Source organism: Bos javanicus, chromosome 6 (assembly GCF_032452875.1).
Source record: "Bos javanicus breed banteng chromosome 6, ARS-OSU_banteng_1.0, whole genome shotgun sequence".
NCBI classification, from domain to species: domain Eukaryota; kingdom Metazoa; phylum Chordata; class Mammalia; order Artiodactyla; family Bovidae; genus Bos; species Bos javanicus.
In genome coordinates this window covers 93,338,525-93,356,968 of record NC_083873.1, presented here as the reverse complement: position 1 = coordinate 93,356,968, position 18,444 = coordinate 93,338,525, and the positions used below count along the sequence as shown (strand labels likewise).

Below are 18,444 nucleotides of genomic sequence, written 5' to 3'. Positions count from 1 at the left end.
GCACAAGCTGGAATCAAGATTGCCGGGAGAAATATCAATAATTTCAGATATGCAGATGACACCACCTTTACGGCAGAAAGTGAAGAGGAACTAAAAAGCCTCTTGATGAAAGTGAAGGAGGAGAGTGAAAAAGTTGGCTTAAAACTCAACATTCAGAAAACGAAGATCATGGCATCTGGTTCCATCACTTCATGGCAAATAGATGGGGAAACAGTGGAAACAGTGTCAGACTTTATTTTTCTGGGCTCCAAAATCACTGCAGATAGTGATTGCAGCCATGAAATTAAAAGACGCTTACTCCTTGGAAGGAAAGTTATGACCAACCTAGACAGCATATTAAAAAGCAGAGACATTACTTTGCCAACAAAGGTCTGTCTAGTCAAGGCTATGGTTTTTCCTGTATTCATGTATGGATGTGAGAGTTGGACTGTGAAGAAAGCTGAGTGCTGAAGAATTGATGCTTTTGAAGTGTGGTGTTGGAGAAGACTCTTGAGAGTCCCTTCGACTGCAAGGAGATCCAACCAGTCCATTATGAAGGAGATCAGTCCTGGGTATTCATTGGAAGGACTGATGCTAAAGCTGAAACTCCAATACTTTGGCCACCTCATGTGAAGAGTTGACTCATTGGAAAAGACTCTGATGCTGGGAGGGATTGGGGGCAGGAGGAGAAGGGGATGACAGAGGATGAGATGGCTGGATGGCATCACCGACTCGATGGACATGAGTTTGAGTAAACTCCGGGAGTTGGTGATGGACAGGGAGGCCTGGCGTGCTGTGATTCATGGGGTCACAAAGAGTCAGACATGACTGAGCAACTGAAATGAACTGAATGATTCTTTATTCCACTGATCCCATATAAGCCTTAAAAAGTTAATGCAATTCCTAATCACCTAATTTACCATCAAAGAGGCCTCTGGACATTGGATAGAACTGAGCTGATTAAAAATTAAAAATTACCGATCTGCTTATATAAACATTTATTTATAAAATGGCCCTAGCATAAAGTGTTTAGGTTCCACACTCAGAATAGTTTGAAAATAGAAAAGCCATTATGAAGGTTCAACCTTCTAACATCTCTATCATCTTTACAGCTTCCAATCCATCTTCCATGCAGCTTGCAGCCTTCCTGCCTGTAACATAGTCTTAGCTCTCACAGTTCCCTCTAAAACTCTCATAGTCCTATCATTGCCCACAAGAGTCAGTCCAGATTTTTCAGCCTAGAACTCTGCATTCTGTAGACCCTGGCTCCAACTTACATTTTCCAATCATTTCACCTAATTCGGCTTAATTCAAACCAGGTCCTTCAGCCAGGTTGGACCACTCTCACTGGCCACGAATGGCCCACATGTTCTACTGCTGTCCCTGTTTCCCAGTAGAAATACACCTGGAATGCCCACCCCATTTCCCTCTGTCTAACAGAATCCTAGCTATTCTTCAGGAAGAATTTTAGGCCCCACCTGTCCATATCTTTTATTCCTCCCTCCTCCATACATACCATACTGCCTAAAGAGGCTATGATCCATAAATTGCTTTGTACTATCTGTTAACTGTACTTGTGTCATCTCCTTAAGTAGCCTGGAAGATCTCTAAGTCCCCTCAAACTCAGCACCCTGGGCTCAGGTGATCCTCAATAAATATCTACCAATGTGCTTTAACCGTGTCAGGACCTCTTAGGAGTTGCTCCTTTGTATCCTAACATAGGAATCAGTGCTAGGCTCCTCTGTCCTTGGAATTCTCAGGCAGGAGGAATACTGGGGTGGGTTGCCATGCCTGTCTCCAGGGGATCTTTCCAACCCAGGGACTAAACCTGAGTCTCTGGCATTGCAGGCAGATTCTTTACTGTCTGAACCATCAGGGAAGCCCCTCTAGTTGTGGGCTATCACATCCATCTGAAGCCTGGACTCTCTGAGTTTCTACTTTCCATTGTTCCTAAAATGTTTGTAGTTGCTATAATCAGGTTTTGCTCTGAATCCTAGCAGGTCTTGGCTGCTTTCAAGAGTTCTGTCTTCCTAGGGTATAGATCTTGGACTCTCATGTCAAGTCATTTTTTCACTCTTTTATTATTTTTTTTTGGTGGTACTACACAGCTTGTGGTTTCTTAGTTCCCCATCAAGGATCAAAGGCAGGCCCCCAGCAGTGAAAGTGTGGAGTCCTAACCATTGGACCACAAGGGAATTCCTTCTAATGTCTAGTCTTAAGCTCAGTGTTAGTCGCTCAGTTCTGTATGACTCTTTGTGACCCCATGGACTGTAGCTGCCAGGTTTCTCTGTCTGTGGGATTTCCCAGGCAAGAATACTGGAGTGGGTTGCCATTTCCTTCTCCAGGGGATCTTTCTGACCTAGGGATTTAACCTGGGTCTCCTACAGTGCAGGCATATTCTTTACTGTCTGAGCCTAGGTCATGCTCAAAAAGAAATAAATCACCCGGGACTGGGGCACCCCAGCCACACATGAAGCACCAATACCATTTACTCACTGTGTTGAACAGGCCACCTCGATACTCTGATGGAGACAACTGGCCACACTCCCTCCCTGCCTGGGAACAAGCCCTACAGCCAGGTCAGCCCCTCCAGGGTGTGTCTAACCAGAATTTTCAGCTTCCCCTTTTGCCCAGTAGATCCCAGGATGCTTCCCACTCAAGCCCTTCAGAGCGTGACAACAGCAGCTATAGGCAAATCTCTTCAACTTTCTCATGCAACTTGGAGAATTGGGTCAAGAAATATAAAATAACCCACTAGTCTGTAAGTCCCCCTTTCCAGACTTAAACTCTTTGAGGGTACAATCGTCGTCTTATTAATCTTTTTTTTTTTTAATATATTCTGAGCATATGACCACTGTTAGACACTCAAAGATATTTATTATAGGAATGGATGGATGAACACAAACACTGCATGGCTACTGCATCATTATCCAAATTCCAGGTTTCTTTCCAGTAAGCTGCTTTTTAAACAAAATCTGTGGCCACACCCATGCAGCATGTGGGATCTTAGTTCCCTGATCAGGGATTGAACCTGTGCCCACTGTATTGAGTGCACAGACACTTAACCACTGGACCACCAGGGAAGTCCCAGTAAAGCCGTTGCTGTTATTATTGCTGCTTATTTTTCTTTTTTGATTTCCTAATTTACTTCCTTTTAAGATCTGAGTACTAAACTGAAGAGGAAAAAAAAAATCCCATTTCCTGAAGCAACTGATTTGCTTCTAGGTTGATCTCCCTACACTTTTGTGCCTGGTTGTTGTCGTTGTGTGAGCTCAGGGCTGATGACAAAGGTTCTTCACAGCAGGAGATAACAGATAGCAGCAGACAAGAGGGCAACAGTTTTCAGAGTGCGTGACTATCTTGAACCTACTTCTTGCGGTCTGAAGCTAAAGTGCGCTGCATGCATGTAAGCAATCATTATCATGACTTCAGTTTTCATTAATATGAAGTTCTAAGATTTTTTCAGGAACTGCAAGAGTATCATTAGAAGATTCCACTTGAATCCACAGATATTTACTAAATGTCAGATAGAAAGCAGTGAAGTGAATTTTTGGACATGAGACAAACATCTCCCAAGAGAGAGCTCTTAATCTGATGACAAAGGACAAATATAAGAGCCTTCTGGGGCCTGGCATGAAGAGCCCCAGCCTTAGGCTAGGGATTTCTGAGCCTGTGACAGGGACTCACTTACCAGCACAGTAGCCCACGAGGTTGAGGAACTGCTCCTCTTTACAGCGGGCCCTGCAGCTCCCAGCAGTCAGAGGAACGTGAGGGTGGCAGGAGATGCAGTCAGACTCCAACGGGCCGTGGCATTGCCTGCAGGTGGGGTGGCACTCTGGAAGGAAAAGCAAGAATCGGGGTTGGAGTTAGCAGCTCAGCATGTACACACACGAAGTATTTGGTGTACTCCACCAATTACACTAAGAACAGACTTCAAATGCTAATCATCTTTTGAAAAAGACTCCTGAGCAAGGCTGGCACGCCCTTTGGCATTAACCAAAAGACAGCATTTCTAGGGTCAGCAAAAACATTGCCCACGAACAGAACATGGGATCTAGAAACATTAAAATGAGAGAAATTGGGACTTGCCTGGTGGTCCAATAGCTAATCTCCCAATGTAGGGGGCCCAGGTTTAATCCCCAGTTAGGGAACTAGATCCCGTATACCACAACTAAGAGTTCATATGTTGTAACTAAAAAGATCCCACACGCCGAGAGGAAGGCTGAAGATCGTGCATGCCTCAACTAAGACCCAGTGAAGCTAAATAAGTAAATAAATATTTTAAAATTTTTTAGAAAATAAAATGAGAGGAATTTGTTGCTCAGTATGACCATTCCCATCTATATAAATCAGGAAGTTCAGATCAAAGTAAAAAACCAGAAAAACAAGTGGTAAGACTCTCCCTCTCTAAAATTCAAAGAGCTAGATGGAGAAGAGGGAGACAGTTTGCTTCTCAGAAATCCCCAGCAGGCACAGGTAGAACTACCCACAGCAGGGGAAGTGAAAACTTCTCACAGAGTCAGATGCCAACCCTGCTCTCCCTCCAGGCCACAACTTGAATGCCTGTTTTAGCAGCAACACTTAATTAAAATACAAAGAGCCGAAAAAGGCCTCTTTCTGGAGGTTATCCTGAACCACGTTTAAAGTTCAATTCCTTAGACAAAACTGTCAAAGCTATGTTTTCCCCAGAAAAACCACCAAATTACTGAGAGGTACTACACTGAAAAAGAGCAGGGAGTCCCAGTAGGTGCAGGCAATAAAGATAAGGATGGCAAAGAATAAAAGAAAGTTGCAGCTGCAACTGCTCTTGTGCTGCCAAGATGGGCAGCGGGAGCAAGTGTGCGTGGAAGGAGACTGAAGGGTTTGTCTGCCAAGGATGAGGAAATCTAAGCCTGTCTGATTCCAAGAGGAGGGGAGGTAAAGCACCAGAGCCGGGTAGTGCTTGCTGGAACTAATGACAAAGAATTCCCTTCTGGTGCAGAGCTGGTGGGAAGGAAAGGCACAGATTTCCAGTAAAGTCAACTTTGTCTGGCAGAAGGCCAAAAGAAGATAAGATGTTATAGAAAAAAAAAAAAAGCAAGCAAACAAACTGCTGATTAGAAGGCTAGCATTAACCATCACCAGTTCTACATTCCTTGAGGCTCTTAAATCTGTAAATATCCATTGGAAAGATACTGGCACTCTCAGGTTGATCTCTATTGCCCAGTGGCCCCTCCCTGCCAGGATATTTCCAGTGACCTTGGAGCCCTGCTGCTTGTGGTACTGTTACTGAGTCCAAGTCCCCTCTGCTCACCCCACGACAGACCGATAAATCAGTAGACGAGGTGTTGAGGCAAGGAATAACAACCTTATTTGGAAAGCCGGCAGATCAAGAAGATGGCAGACTAGTGTCTCAAAATAACCATCTTATCAGGGTTTGGATGCCAGGTTATTTTACAGAGGAGGAAGAGGTGAGGAAGTAAAGTACAAAGGCCATTAATCTTGCAAATACCCCCTGGAATGGTCAGCTTCGGGAGGGGCTGTGTTAATTTCCTCTTTCTTGCAGCCATACATAGGTGAGCAGGGTCAGAATGTCTCTCTGGACAACAGCACTTTGGTTTCACATTCAGGCAGAGGGGCCGGGTTCCCCGAGGTAGGGCATTATGTACAGACAATATCCTTTCAGTTTAGGGAAGCAACAGAAAGTAGAAGAAACAGATTCAACCTGTAGCCAGATTTTTTTATTCTTCCCTATAAAAGTACCTTTCATCTGCTGGTCTCAGGCAGGCAGGGGCATGGGCAGAGAAGAGTTACAGATACTCAGACTTTCTTCCCCCAAACAATTTTCCACAGACGAAACCAACTGGGCAAGGGTGAGGGCACAGTAGGAAAGACCACAGTTTTCAAGGACAACCCCAGGGACAGGGAAACCAAGAATTCTCCCCACTGAGCTTAATTGAGTGTTTCAAGTGAAACAACCCATCAGGGACCTACAGAGATTAAAAAGCTACTTGTAGAAGAAAATTCCAGAAAAATAATATTGATCTTCAATCATCTAAGTTTGTATTCACATTAAATTTCCTCTTTGGAGTTGAGGCTTGATGAATCTGACAAGTTTTAATTTATTTCAAAAATATTTTACACATTTACTACGTGTTTTCCAATGCCAGAACCAAAAATCAAACAATTTTATAATGATGGGCTTTTTCCCTATCAGTCGGCCTCAGCAGTCTATTTTTAGAAATAAAACCATAATCATGATAGAATGTGTTTGTCTTTTCTTTTTTTCTCTAGCGACAAGAAAACACAGAGCTACAATAAGGTGCTTAAATTTTAGTATTCTGTCGATTCCAATAAAACCCTTCACTAATCTGAACTTGTAATTCTTAAAATCTCTGTCACTGAAATATACAGGTGCTCTTAAAAACATATTGGGCTGATGTGTCAAGGAAGGAAATAAATACCCTTTCCCTTTTTGCTCAATTAGGCTGCAGCCGGGGGAAGAGGGGCTGAGGACTGCAGAGGTGAGGCCAAGGCCTGCTCTTGCACAAATGCATGAGAGCCTGCAGCAGTTCATCTCCTTGATGGCCCCCATCACCCCTCACTATATGCAGAGGCTCAAGCTGATTCTCATTTTTCACGTCATCCATATTTCCTATTGGATGAACAGAGTTTCACGTGTTTCCCTCACTCAGAAGGACTCACAGCCCAAGTCTAGTGCCTTGGTATGACACGGTTGCTAATTTCAGAGCCAGGTTGTATGAAGACAACATATGGGTTACACACTCACCTGTACAACTGCCTTCCTGGTTGAAGTACCCATCTGGGCACTGGGAGAGGCACTCCCCATCCAACAGCATGTGGGAAGGCCAACAGGCTGTGCAGTTGTGTGGGCTCATCCCTGCACACGCAGAACAGGATGGGTGGCAAGCTGGAAGGGAGAAAAGGCAGGGGAGATAATCAGGAGAGCCGCCATCTGACAAGGACAGTAGCTCTGCCTTCCCCATTCACTTTCCTGTAATATTCCATTGGGTATAAGTTCTACACATTCACTTAACTTTCCCAAGGACAGAGCAGACATCTCACATACTTCTTTCAGGCTGTATCCTACAAAGCAGGCATCTGTGGAACCCAGATTAAAGTGTTAGTCATTCAGTCGTGTCCGACTCTGTGCTACCCCATGGACTGTAGCCTGCCAGGCTCCTCTGTCCATGGAATTCTCCAGGCAAGAATACTGGAGTGGGTTGCCATTCCCTTCTACAAGGGATCTTCCTGACTCAGGGATTGAACCTTGGTCTATATTGTAAGCAGATTCTTTACCAACTGAGCCATCAGGGAACCCAGATTAAGAAAGGGATAAGTGACACAAAAAACAGAAATAACCATTTGCAGAATCATTCATTTCTTTATTCCCATGTTCCCAGTCTCAGAGGATGTCAGATAAAGAACAGAAAGCCTTAAAAAAGGTCTCCTTCCAGGACACCTCCTGTACCATCACTGGGCTGCTGATTAGGCTGCTCAAATTAAAGAGGAAGGTGATGGAGGCCTTACTGATTGATTAAACAAAGGTTTCTATGGAGCCCACGCTCTGACAGAGACTGGACACACACAGGTAAGAAGGACTGTCCAACATTTCGAACTGCTCAAAGTAGCTGCATCAACAGACACACAAGCAAATAACTGAAATAAAACAAATGGAAAATGGAGTATAACAGAGAGAATAAGAGCATCATATCACAATTCTCTGTGACCTTGACTAAGTTATGCAATTTCTCAAGGCTCCTACTTCCTCATGTATAAAAATGAGAATATAAACAATATATACCACACAGAATGTTGTGGACACCATGTGGATTATTTACTATGCCTCACTCATTTCTTCCCACAGAAACCACAATATCAGCTTTTGCCCACCTTTTGCCCTCACTCCTTCTGCCTCCTGCCCCACCCTGGTGCTTCCCTCTGTGGCCCCTGCATGATGTGACATGCCCTTCCTCTTGGGAACTGTGAGTAAGGGTTCTTTCCCAAGACAATCATCTCCTGATATGCTGGCCTCATCATATCTGAATAATAATAAAGCCCACAATTTGAAACAGCCAGTCAATCACTCTCAATCACTCATTCATCTTTTGTTATTGAGCCACAAGTAGGTCGAGGTGTTGGGGAAACAGAGGTAAGTAAGACAATGAGTAGGAGGACCCAGGCATTTCAGGGACAAGATCCACTGACTGCAGGGACACGACCCTCAGTCTCCTCTTTGCCTCCTCTGCCCCCTCAATCAAACCTCCTGAAGACTCAAGAGATCAGCAGCTTGGAAGAAGCATATGGGATTTTCTACAACTGAGGTCTCCATTTCCACCAATCCCCAATAAAAATGTAAATTTCAATCCTTGATGTACAGATTGGGCTGCTGCAGGGTAGGATGTTCTTGTCCAGCAGAACTAGTTTGTAGGAGTATTAAACTCATGATATATGGCTGGTAGATGACTGCTGTTCTAAACCTTCTGGTGTTCCTCCCTAGTATCTCATCCCTAACTGAGCACCTGAAGGTTTAACACCTGTACCTGAGCTAAGGCCATACCCATTTGGATTGGGCAGTACACCCAACTTTGCATGCATGCATGCTAAGTCACTTCAGTCCTATCAAACTCTGCAACCCAATGGACAGTAGCCCATCAGCTTCCTCTGTTCATGAGATTCTCCAGGCAAGAATACTGGAGTGGGTTGCCATGCCTTCTTCCAGGGGATCTTCCCAACCCAGGGATTGAACCATCATCTCTTATATCTCCTGCATTGGCAGGCGGGTTTTTTTTTTTTTTTTTAATGACCGAGCCCCCTATGAAGCCCCACACCCTACCTTGTGTGTGCTGTGTATATTTGCTCAGTAATGCCTGACTCTTCTCGAGCCCAGACACTCTGTAGCCCACCAGACTCCTATGTCCATGGGGATTCTCCAGGAAAGAATACTGGAGTGGGTTACCATGCCCTCTTCCAGGGGATCTTCCCAACCTAGGGATCGAACCCAGGTCTCCTACATTGCAAGTGGATTCTTTACTGTCTGAGCCTCCAGGGAAGCCCACACCTTACTTATTGGTTGATAAATATTTTGATTATTATCCCTAGCTGCACTGCAGAGCTTTATATCTATTCAACAGTATTTATTGCTCTATGAAAAACAGAGCCAGAGCTCCAAGTTTTAAAATTATTTCCTTTTTTTTTTTTAGATTGCCTTGTTAACTACTCTAATAGCACAAGTCACAGTAATTTTTCCCACGTATTTTCAGAATCACTGACAAAATATTTCCTCTTTAAAAAACAAAATAGAACAAGTAAGCAAATATGGCTATAAAAGAGAGGTACGTATCAGCTCATTATTTAAGACATGTTTAGCACAAATGAAATGACATGTGATAGAAAGTCAGGTGGCAGTATTTCAAAAACAACTAACTTGTGTTGTCAACACAAAGCCCTCTAGGATAATTGGGGAAGCAACAAACTTCTACATACCTAAAATTGTCTATGATAATACCATTATGTTCATATCAGACCTTACAAGATTGCAAATATCCCCAGCTCCTTCTGTTCTTCCTCCTTAATAAATAGGAAATCAAAGCATATCATTGTTGAATTGAAAACTGGGAGGAGATGAATTAACGCATTATGAGCAGACAACTTATTTCATTTGGTCACAAAATCAATGAGATAAACTGGCTCGATGTGAATAAAGATTGTTACTGAATTATGTAGAACAAGAAAGTAACCATAAAGAAGGCTGAGCACCAAACAATTGATATTTTTGAACTGTGGTGCGGAAGAAGACTCCTGAGAGTCCCTTAGGTAGCAAGGAGATCCAACCAGTCCATCCTAAAGGAAATCAGTCCTGAATAATTATTGGAAGGACTGATGCTGAAGCTGAAGCTCCAATACTTTGGCCACCTGATGTGAAGAACTGACTCATTAGAAATGACCCTGATGCTGGGAAAGATTGAGGGCAGCAGGAGAAGGGGACGACAAAGCATGAGATGGTTGGATGGTATCACCTACTCAACTGACGTGAGTTTGAGCAAACTTTGGGAGGTGGTGAAGGACAGGGAAGCCTGGTGTGCTTCAATCCATGGGGTCACACAGAGTCAGACACAACTTAGTGACTGAACAACAATAACAAAAATAGCAATGAAGACAAATTAGTTGATGGGCTAAGAATTTCAGAAGAAAATCCTTTGGCTCCCACTTGATTTTGGAAATAAGCCCCACTGGACATCCCCATGGCAGACTTCAGAACTGCCTTCACTGGAAATGTTTAAGAACCAAATAGATAATGACCTAGTGAGTCATCCTGTGCCACTGAGGGAAAATGATACGCTGGATGACCATCCTTTCCAAGTCTTTGGTCCTCTGTAATACTATTTTTCTGTAACTATAGGCATCTGTGTCTTTAAAACAAGCTCATGAAACTTCAATTCTGTGCTGCTTTTGGAAATGTCTACACTCTTTCAGTGACTTTTATGAGGGTCTATCATTTAATGGAAGATGATTCCGTAGCAGAAGTTCCAGTTTGAAGTCTAAGATCCTTCAAGGAAGACTAACTCCATTACAGGGCATATATGGAAGAGATTTGAGAGTAAGTTCTGTGAGTAATTTCCCCACTACATTTTTTAGAGAGTGGTTTTCCAGTTGATGGCTGAGTATATTTCTGAAAAAGCATAACGGAGCTGCTTAAGCACTAAAAGTTTTGGCATCAAAAGTGTCCTCAGATGGTTGTAAATTCCAGTCAACTTGACGCCAATAAAAGTTTTACCTAAAACAATGAAAACATACCAATTTTTTATTCATTCTATATTCTGTTCAAATTTCAGACAAAGGACACTACTATTTCTTTTTTCCTTTTAAATAATATATGAAGTGGGCAGCATAAAATGTTTTCATATCATATAAAATTTCCTGGCTTTTCATGTCAAAACAATTTTTGAGGTGGATGTCTCTTGAATTATGATGTAAATATCAAAATCCTCAAGGATATGCAGAAGGAACACTGTGATGAGGGATGAAAGTTGAAATGAGGGAAGTCAAATAAAATTACTCTTCCCCTCTTCCTCATTCTTCTTTTCCTTCTTTCTTTCTGTTTTCTTTTTAAAGAACAAAAGGCATATTGCTATTTATTTACTTCATTTTCATGAATGGTTTACTTCACTTAGCATAATGTCGTTAAGGTTCATCAACATGGGAACATGTGTCAGAATTTTCTTCCTTTTTCAGGCTGAATAATATTTCATTGTATGTATGCATATTTACCACATTTTGGTAATCCATTCATTCATCCATGCACACTGAATTGCTCCCACTCTTAAGCTAGTGTGAATTATGCTGTTATGAAAAGGGGTATACAAATACCTCTTTGAGATCCCACTTTCAATTATTTTGGGCATACACCCAGAAGTGGAATTGCTGGATCAGATGGTAAAACGTGATTTACCCTACCTCCCCAACCCCCTGGGAATCCTTTAAGAGTAAAATGTACATCTTATCCATCTCTGTGATTCACACAATACCTGTCATAATCCCTGTCCCTGGCTTGTCACAAGTTCTCAGGAAATAAGTTTCTGCTGACTGAATGGAAGGGCAACTAGGAAGATGAGTGGGTGGGGTAGATGGATGGAAATGCTGGCAGCACACTGCTAGGTCTCCCTTCTCTTTGATCTTTTCTTTTCAGCCTCAGGCTGGTGAGTCCCAAATTTATGTACACAGCTCTGACTTTAACCCTGAACTCTAATCACATAAATCTAACTGTCTAGGGAATGTCTCTACTTGGTGTTCCATTGCTACCACATATTCTTCATTATCCATTATCCATTAAGTATCCAAGCTTAACCCTTACCTGCTGCTGCTGCTGCTGCTAAGTCACTTCAGTCGTGTCCGACTCTGTGCGATCCCAGAGACGGCAGCCCACCAGGCTCCCCCATCCCAGGGATTCTCCAGGCAAGAACACTGGAGTGGGTTGCCATTTCCTTCTCCAATGCATGAAAGTGAAAAGTGAAAAGTGACAGTGAAGTTGCTCAGTCATGTCTGACTCTTATCGACCCTATGGACTGCAGCCTACCAGGCTCCTCTGTCCATGGGATTTTCCAGGCAAGAGTACTGGAGTGGGTTGCCATTGCCTTCTCTGAACCCTTACCTACTTAATGACTTAATGTAAATGATCACATCACATTCATTCCATCCAAACTGTACTCATGACCCGCCCACATCCTAACCCCCTACCTGGTCTTTTTCGTACAGTAGCCCCCCTTCATCGGACTAACTAACTAACTTCATCATGAACTAACTTATGTGACTGGACATGAAAAAACATGTTCACATCTTTGGCAGGTTGCAACTTGAATTTTGATGGTTCATTTATAGGGGACTTCCTATATTTCCTGGCTTGCCTTTACCCCACCATTCACAAAGATACTCACGATGAGAAAGCTGGACTTCTACTTTTCCTCTCTATAATGCAGATGCGATACGTTGATTTCTATGTCTTAAATCTGCATCAAATCTATCCCAGTTTAATCATCCCTGCGACCCTTAATGTAGACCTTCAGTGTCACTCCTGATATGGATCGGTGTGGCAGCTTCCTAACTAGCCCCACTTAGTGTCTCCCCATTTATCTGCCATACTACTACCAGGGAGGTCCCTATAAAATGACATTGACCAAACTATTTCCCTACTTAAAATCTTTTCATGGTTCTCAAAAACCAACAGTGTCAACTCTTAAACACTGCACACACAGCCCTTCATGACATGACCCAACCCCACGTCTCCAGTATCAATCCCTACAATCCACCATTCGGACTTCACCCTGCAGGAAAACCAAATGCACAGTCCTTCTCCAAACACACCATGCCTTTACACTTGCTGTTTCCCGGGCAAAGAATGTCCTTTCTTACCTTCTTCCCTAATAAATTCCCATTAATCCTCAATAGCCTAATGATGGAGTTTTCCCTCTGCAAAATTTTCATCATCTCCTCTCCCCTCAGGAGCCAGTCTCTTATGTTATGTTCTTTATATATCTTTTGCCGATTGCCACTACAACATGCATCCCGTTTTTTTAGTTACTTGTTCTGTGTCAGTCTCCCCTAGTTGATCACTCTTTCCTTTAGGCATGGTCTATATTTTTTTCATCTTTCTACCCCCAAAACCTAGCACATCCCTGCTATAAAAGCAAGAAGGAGAAAGAGAAGAAGACCGAACATCTCCAAAAGGCACGCATTTGTACAGCTTATGTCAGCACTCTAGGGACTACATTAAAGTGTTGCTTAATATAAATGCCACGTATTTTATTCAATTAATTCAAGGGAATCCCAGCTTCATAAATAGCAACACACTCTTAAGCAGAACAGGCTGACTCCTGTGCATTTATTTCTTTAATTAAAGCTCTGTGCCTTAAGGCTTTTGGTGAATCTTAGGAACTAAATAGATAAAATACCACAATATGCTTTACTCCTTCTCATTCATCTAAAGCAAGTTATTTAATTAACCAAAATAATCAGTGAATTTCTCATTTAAAAAAGAAATTGGCACTCTGTAGGAGGCTCCTGAATTCACTCCTTTTGGCGGTCATGCTAATCTACGGTTACACATGGGCCAATTCCCTCTGAAAGAAGTCTGGAAACTAGCTGAGCACCTCCTACACATTAAACGAATGAGGAAAAAAAAAAAAAGGTAGGTATGCCGAGACACACTCCTGCCATAAATCCTACCCCTGGGACAGCAGCATATTGATACAATAAACAAGGGGGAACTCACAGACACCCAGCTTCTCCCTGAGGATTGAAGGGCTTGAACCTAACATCTACTACCCAACTTTAAGACCTCCACCTGAGAAATGGTCCTCCAACCTCTAGCTCCAAAAGCCAACGGGGCTTGAATCCAGAAGACCTGTGAGATCAGAGCATCCAAATAGACAGTTCTTCACAGGCTCGCTAGGAGTCATGGTACTTGTTCCCCCAGGGCTCCGTGTGAAGGCACCCATCAGAAATGTCCATCTCCTAGTCTTTTCCAGAAAGAGACACATGTCTATACATGTCAGGCTGCAGCCTGAGGGTCAGGCTTCTACTTTAATCCCCATATAGAGGCTGACTGCCCGCCATCCTCTCCAGAGACCTGGGAGGCGGGAGGACAGCGTGTTCATGTTCACCCTCCGCCCAGCTCCAGGTCACTCGTGTCTCCCTGGAAAGAACCTGTGTGCAGGTCTAGGGCCCTGGTTTTTTGACTACGGCCCAGAGAACATGGGCACTGGTGGCCTGACTCTGATGATCAGCAGGGCTCGAGTTCGTGGGCTCTGTGGAAACAGAGGGATAGCAAACAGAGGGATAGTTGTTAACCAGTGACTCTACCCCGCTCCGCTCCCCCTGCCCAGAAACAATCACCTCTGAGACAGTCTCTGAAAGAGATCCACTTGGACATTTTAGAAGTTGCTGAAAGAGGGTTTGGCTCCAATCTCCCAGCATTCAGATGCTGACTAAGGTCCTTTGCATTAGGACAGAGACAGGGCGGGGCACACTCTCCACTGCTGGATGCCACTGAGAACACAGAGAGTAGCTTGGACAGTCACCAAAGTTTGAGAGACAACGGAGGACTAGATCTGGACTGAAGAATATGGTTCAGACAACAGACTGTGCATCCTAGGGGGTGGGGAGGGGTGTGAGGAGGGGAAACAAGGGAAGGTGGTCAAAAGGTACAGACTTCAGTTATAAGATAAACAAGTTCTGGGGAATCCAATGAACAGTGCGGCGCTAGAGTTAACAATTGCTCTGCCTGTGCGTGCTCACTCGTGTCTGACTCTTTGATGAACTGAGCAAAAATACTGGAGTGGGTTGCCATTTCCTCCTCCAGGGGATCTTCCCGACCCAGGGATCGAAACCACGTCTCCTTCGGCTCCCGCATGGGCAGGCAGATTCTTTACCACTGAACCACCTGGGAAGCCCTATAGTTAACAATACTATATGTATATTTGAAAGCTACTAAGACAGTAAATTATAGTTTTCATCACAGGAAAAAAAATTACAACTCTGTGAGGTGAAGGATGTCAAACTAAACTTATTGTGGTGATCACTTGGCAACATAAATATATATTAAATTATGATGTTGTACACCTTAATTGAATACAATGTTATATGTCACCACATTTCAATAAAACTGGAAAATAATTGATCCTGAATCTGTATTGATTTTGTGCAGTTTTGCCCCACTCAGGTGTAAGTTCTGCCTAAGGAGGCAATGCTGTCTCCAAGACTGACAAAGGAGGCTTGGAAAAGTTTAGTTACTAAAATTTCCCAGATGTCTCCCTGACCAAAGCTCTATGATAATTCTACTTCTAATGAATGATGGGGGATGGGAGGGGGCACTGGGATGTTTGTTATGTCTGTATTCTTTTTTGAAGAACAGTGTTTCTACAGACATTATACATGAGAAGATATATAGGTAAAACTTGTTATTGCACTATGGAGTTCATTGTTAAAATAGAACTAGTAATTTCCTCAAAATTATATTATCTTAAGCCCTCTCACTAAACTGCATATAAATTTTTTTTTAAAAATCCATGCTTAATTTGCCACAGAAAGTGAAAGTCACTCAGTCGTGTCTGACTCTTTGCGACCCTATGAACTATACAGTCCATGGAATTCTCCAGGCCAGAATACTGGAGTGGGTAGCCTTTCCCTTCTCCAGGGGATCTCCCCAACCCAGGTCTCCTTCAGTGCAGGCAGATTCTTTACCAGCTGAGCCACAAGGGAAGCCCAATTTGCCACCGAATTGGGCCAATTACGTGGCTGAGTTAATTATCCCAACCAAGTTCATACCCCATTGCTCCACCACAACCAAGTCGCTGACTTTGTGATTGGATGGGATCATTAAGAGAGGTGGCCTGGCCTGAAATTAAATTGTAAAGCTCTAGGATGAAAAGAAGGACAAGGGATCTAGGCTTGGAAAGAAGTAAATATTCCTTAGGTAACCATGTCCTCCATTAGAGCCCAGGATCTTCCCAATGCTAAATTATTCTTCAGTTGGTTCCTTCTAAGTCTCAGTTTCTTCATCTATAAAATGGGAGTAAATATACATTCACAGGATTTCCAATCAAATTCTTGGTTGTAAGGAATTTCATAAAGTCATACATGTATGTGTGTATGTAAATAACTGTAGGAATCTATGTCAAAAGATTAAAAGAGGTTATCTGAGAATAGAAGAGTTACAGGTAGAAATCATAGATAAAATAAAGGACATCTAGTTAAACTTGAACTTCAGATAAACAATGAAAAATATTTTAGAATATCTCAGGTAATATATGGACATCCTAAACATTTGATTCTTTATATGCTAAATATTTTTATATCTCAAGAAAATTATAGATACCAAGGGAACATTTCATGCAGAGATGGGCTCAATAAAGGACAGAAATGGTATGGATCTAACAGAAGAAGAAGATATTAAGAAAAGGTGGCAAGAATACACAGAAGAACTGTACAAAAAAGAGCTTCATGACCAAGATAATCGTGATGGTGTGATCACTGACCTAGAGCCAGACATCCTGGCATGTGAAGTCAAGTGGGCCTTAGGAAGCATCACTACAAACAAACTAGTGGAGGTGATGGAATTCCAGTTGAGCTATTTCAAATCCTGAAAGATGATGCTGTGAAAGTGCTGCACTCAATATGCCAGCAAATTTGGAAAACTCAGCAGTGGTCACAGGACTGGAAAAGGTCAGTTTTCATTCCAATCCCAAAGAAAGGCAATGCCAAAGAATGCTCAAACTACCACACAATTGCACTCATCTCACATACAATGGCACCCCACTCCAGTACTCTTGCCTGGAAAATCCCAGGGACGGAGGAGCCTGGTAGGCTGCCATCCATGGGGTCGATAAGAGTCGGACACAACTGAGCAACTTCACTTTCACTTTTCACTTTCATGCATTGGAGAAGGAAATGGCAACCCGCTCCAGTGTTCTTGCCTGGACAATCCCAGGGAAGGGGGAGCCTGGTGGGCTGCCGTCTATGGGGTCCCCCAGAGTTGGACACAACTGAAGCGATTTTGCAGCAGCAGCACACACTAGTAAAGTAATGCTCAACATTCTCCAAGCCAGGCTTCAGCAATACATGAACTGTGAACTTCCAGATGTTCAAGCTGGTTTTAGAAAAGGCAGAGGAACCAGAGACCAAATTGCCAACATCCACTGGATCATGGAAAAAGCAAGAGAGATCCAGAAAAACATCTATTTCTACTTTATTGACTATGCCAAAGCCTTTGACTGTGTGGATCACAATAAACTGTGGAAAATTCTGAAAGAGATGGGAATACCAGACCACCAGACCTGCCTCTTGAGAAACCTGTATGCAGGTCAGGAAGCAACAGTTAGAACTGGACATGGAACAACAGACTGGTTTCAAATAGGAAAAGGAGTACATCAAGGCTGTATATTGTCACCTTGTTTATTTAACTTTTATGCAGAGTACATCATGAGAAATGCTTGACTGGATGAAGCACAAGCTGGAATCAAGAGGGCTGGGAGAAACATCAGTAACCTCAGATATGCAGATGACACCACCCTTATGGCAAAAGTGAAGAGGAACTAAAGAGCCTCTTGATGAAAGTGAAAGAGGAGAGTGAAAAAGTTGGCTTAAAGCTCAACATTCAGAAAACGAAGATCATGGCATCTGGTCCCATCACTTCATGGGAAATAGATGGGGAAACAGTGGAAACAGTGTCAGACTTTATTTTTGGGGGCTCCGAAATCACTGCAGATGGTGATTGCAGCCATGAAATTAAAAGATGCTTACTCCTCGGAAGGAAAGTTATGACCAACCTAGATAGCATATTCAAAAGCAGAGACATGACTTTGCCAGCAAAGGTCTGTCTAGTCAAGGCTATGGTTTTTCCAGTGGTCATGTATGGATGTGAGAGTTGGACTGTGAAGAAAGCTGATTGCTGAAGAATTGATGCTTTTGAACTGTGGTGTTGGAGAAGACTCTTGAGAGTCCCTTGGACTGCAAGGAGATCCAACCAGTCCATTCTGAAGGAGATCAGTCCTGGGTGTTCTTTGGAAGGAATGATGCTAAAGCTGAAACTCCAGTACTTTGGCCACCTCATGCGAAGAGTTGACTCATTGGAAAACACCCTGATGCTGGGAGGGATTGGGGGCAGGAGGAAAAGGGGACGACAGAGGATGAGATGGTTGGATGGCATCACCGGCTCGATGCACATGAGTTTGAGTGAACTCCGGGAGTTGGTGACGGACTGGGAGGCCTGGCATGCTGCAATTCATGGGGTTGCAAAGAGTCGGACACAACTGAGTGACTGAACTGAACTGAAATATTTTTATTTCTTAATTCTGTATTTTTTAATATAGTCCTCCTAATTACTCCTAATTAAGGTTTTTCCTTATGTGAAGAATAGATCATGAACCTAGGTAGACAGATTTTGAGCAAATAAAAGTGATCATATTTTTT

At 43.0% G+C, this 18,444-nt stretch overlaps 1 protein-coding gene across 1 annotated transcript in view; it reads right to left on the bottom strand.

Moving 5' to 3' along the window:
• The window catches only part of FRAS1 (Fraser extracellular matrix complex subunit 1), a 538,610-nt gene that overhangs the window by 225,057 nt on the left and 295,109 nt on the right, over positions 1-18,444 (bottom strand). Inside the window, exons 19-20 of the mRNA XM_061420570.1 lie at positions 6,749-6,889; positions 3,671-3,814 (exon numbers count right to left, since the gene is read on the bottom strand). Of these exons, the coding sequence (XP_061276554.1) occupies positions 3,671-3,814; positions 6,749-6,889 (285 nt within the window). The remainder of the gene's footprint in view (positions 1-3,670; positions 3,815-6,748; positions 6,890-18,444) is intronic.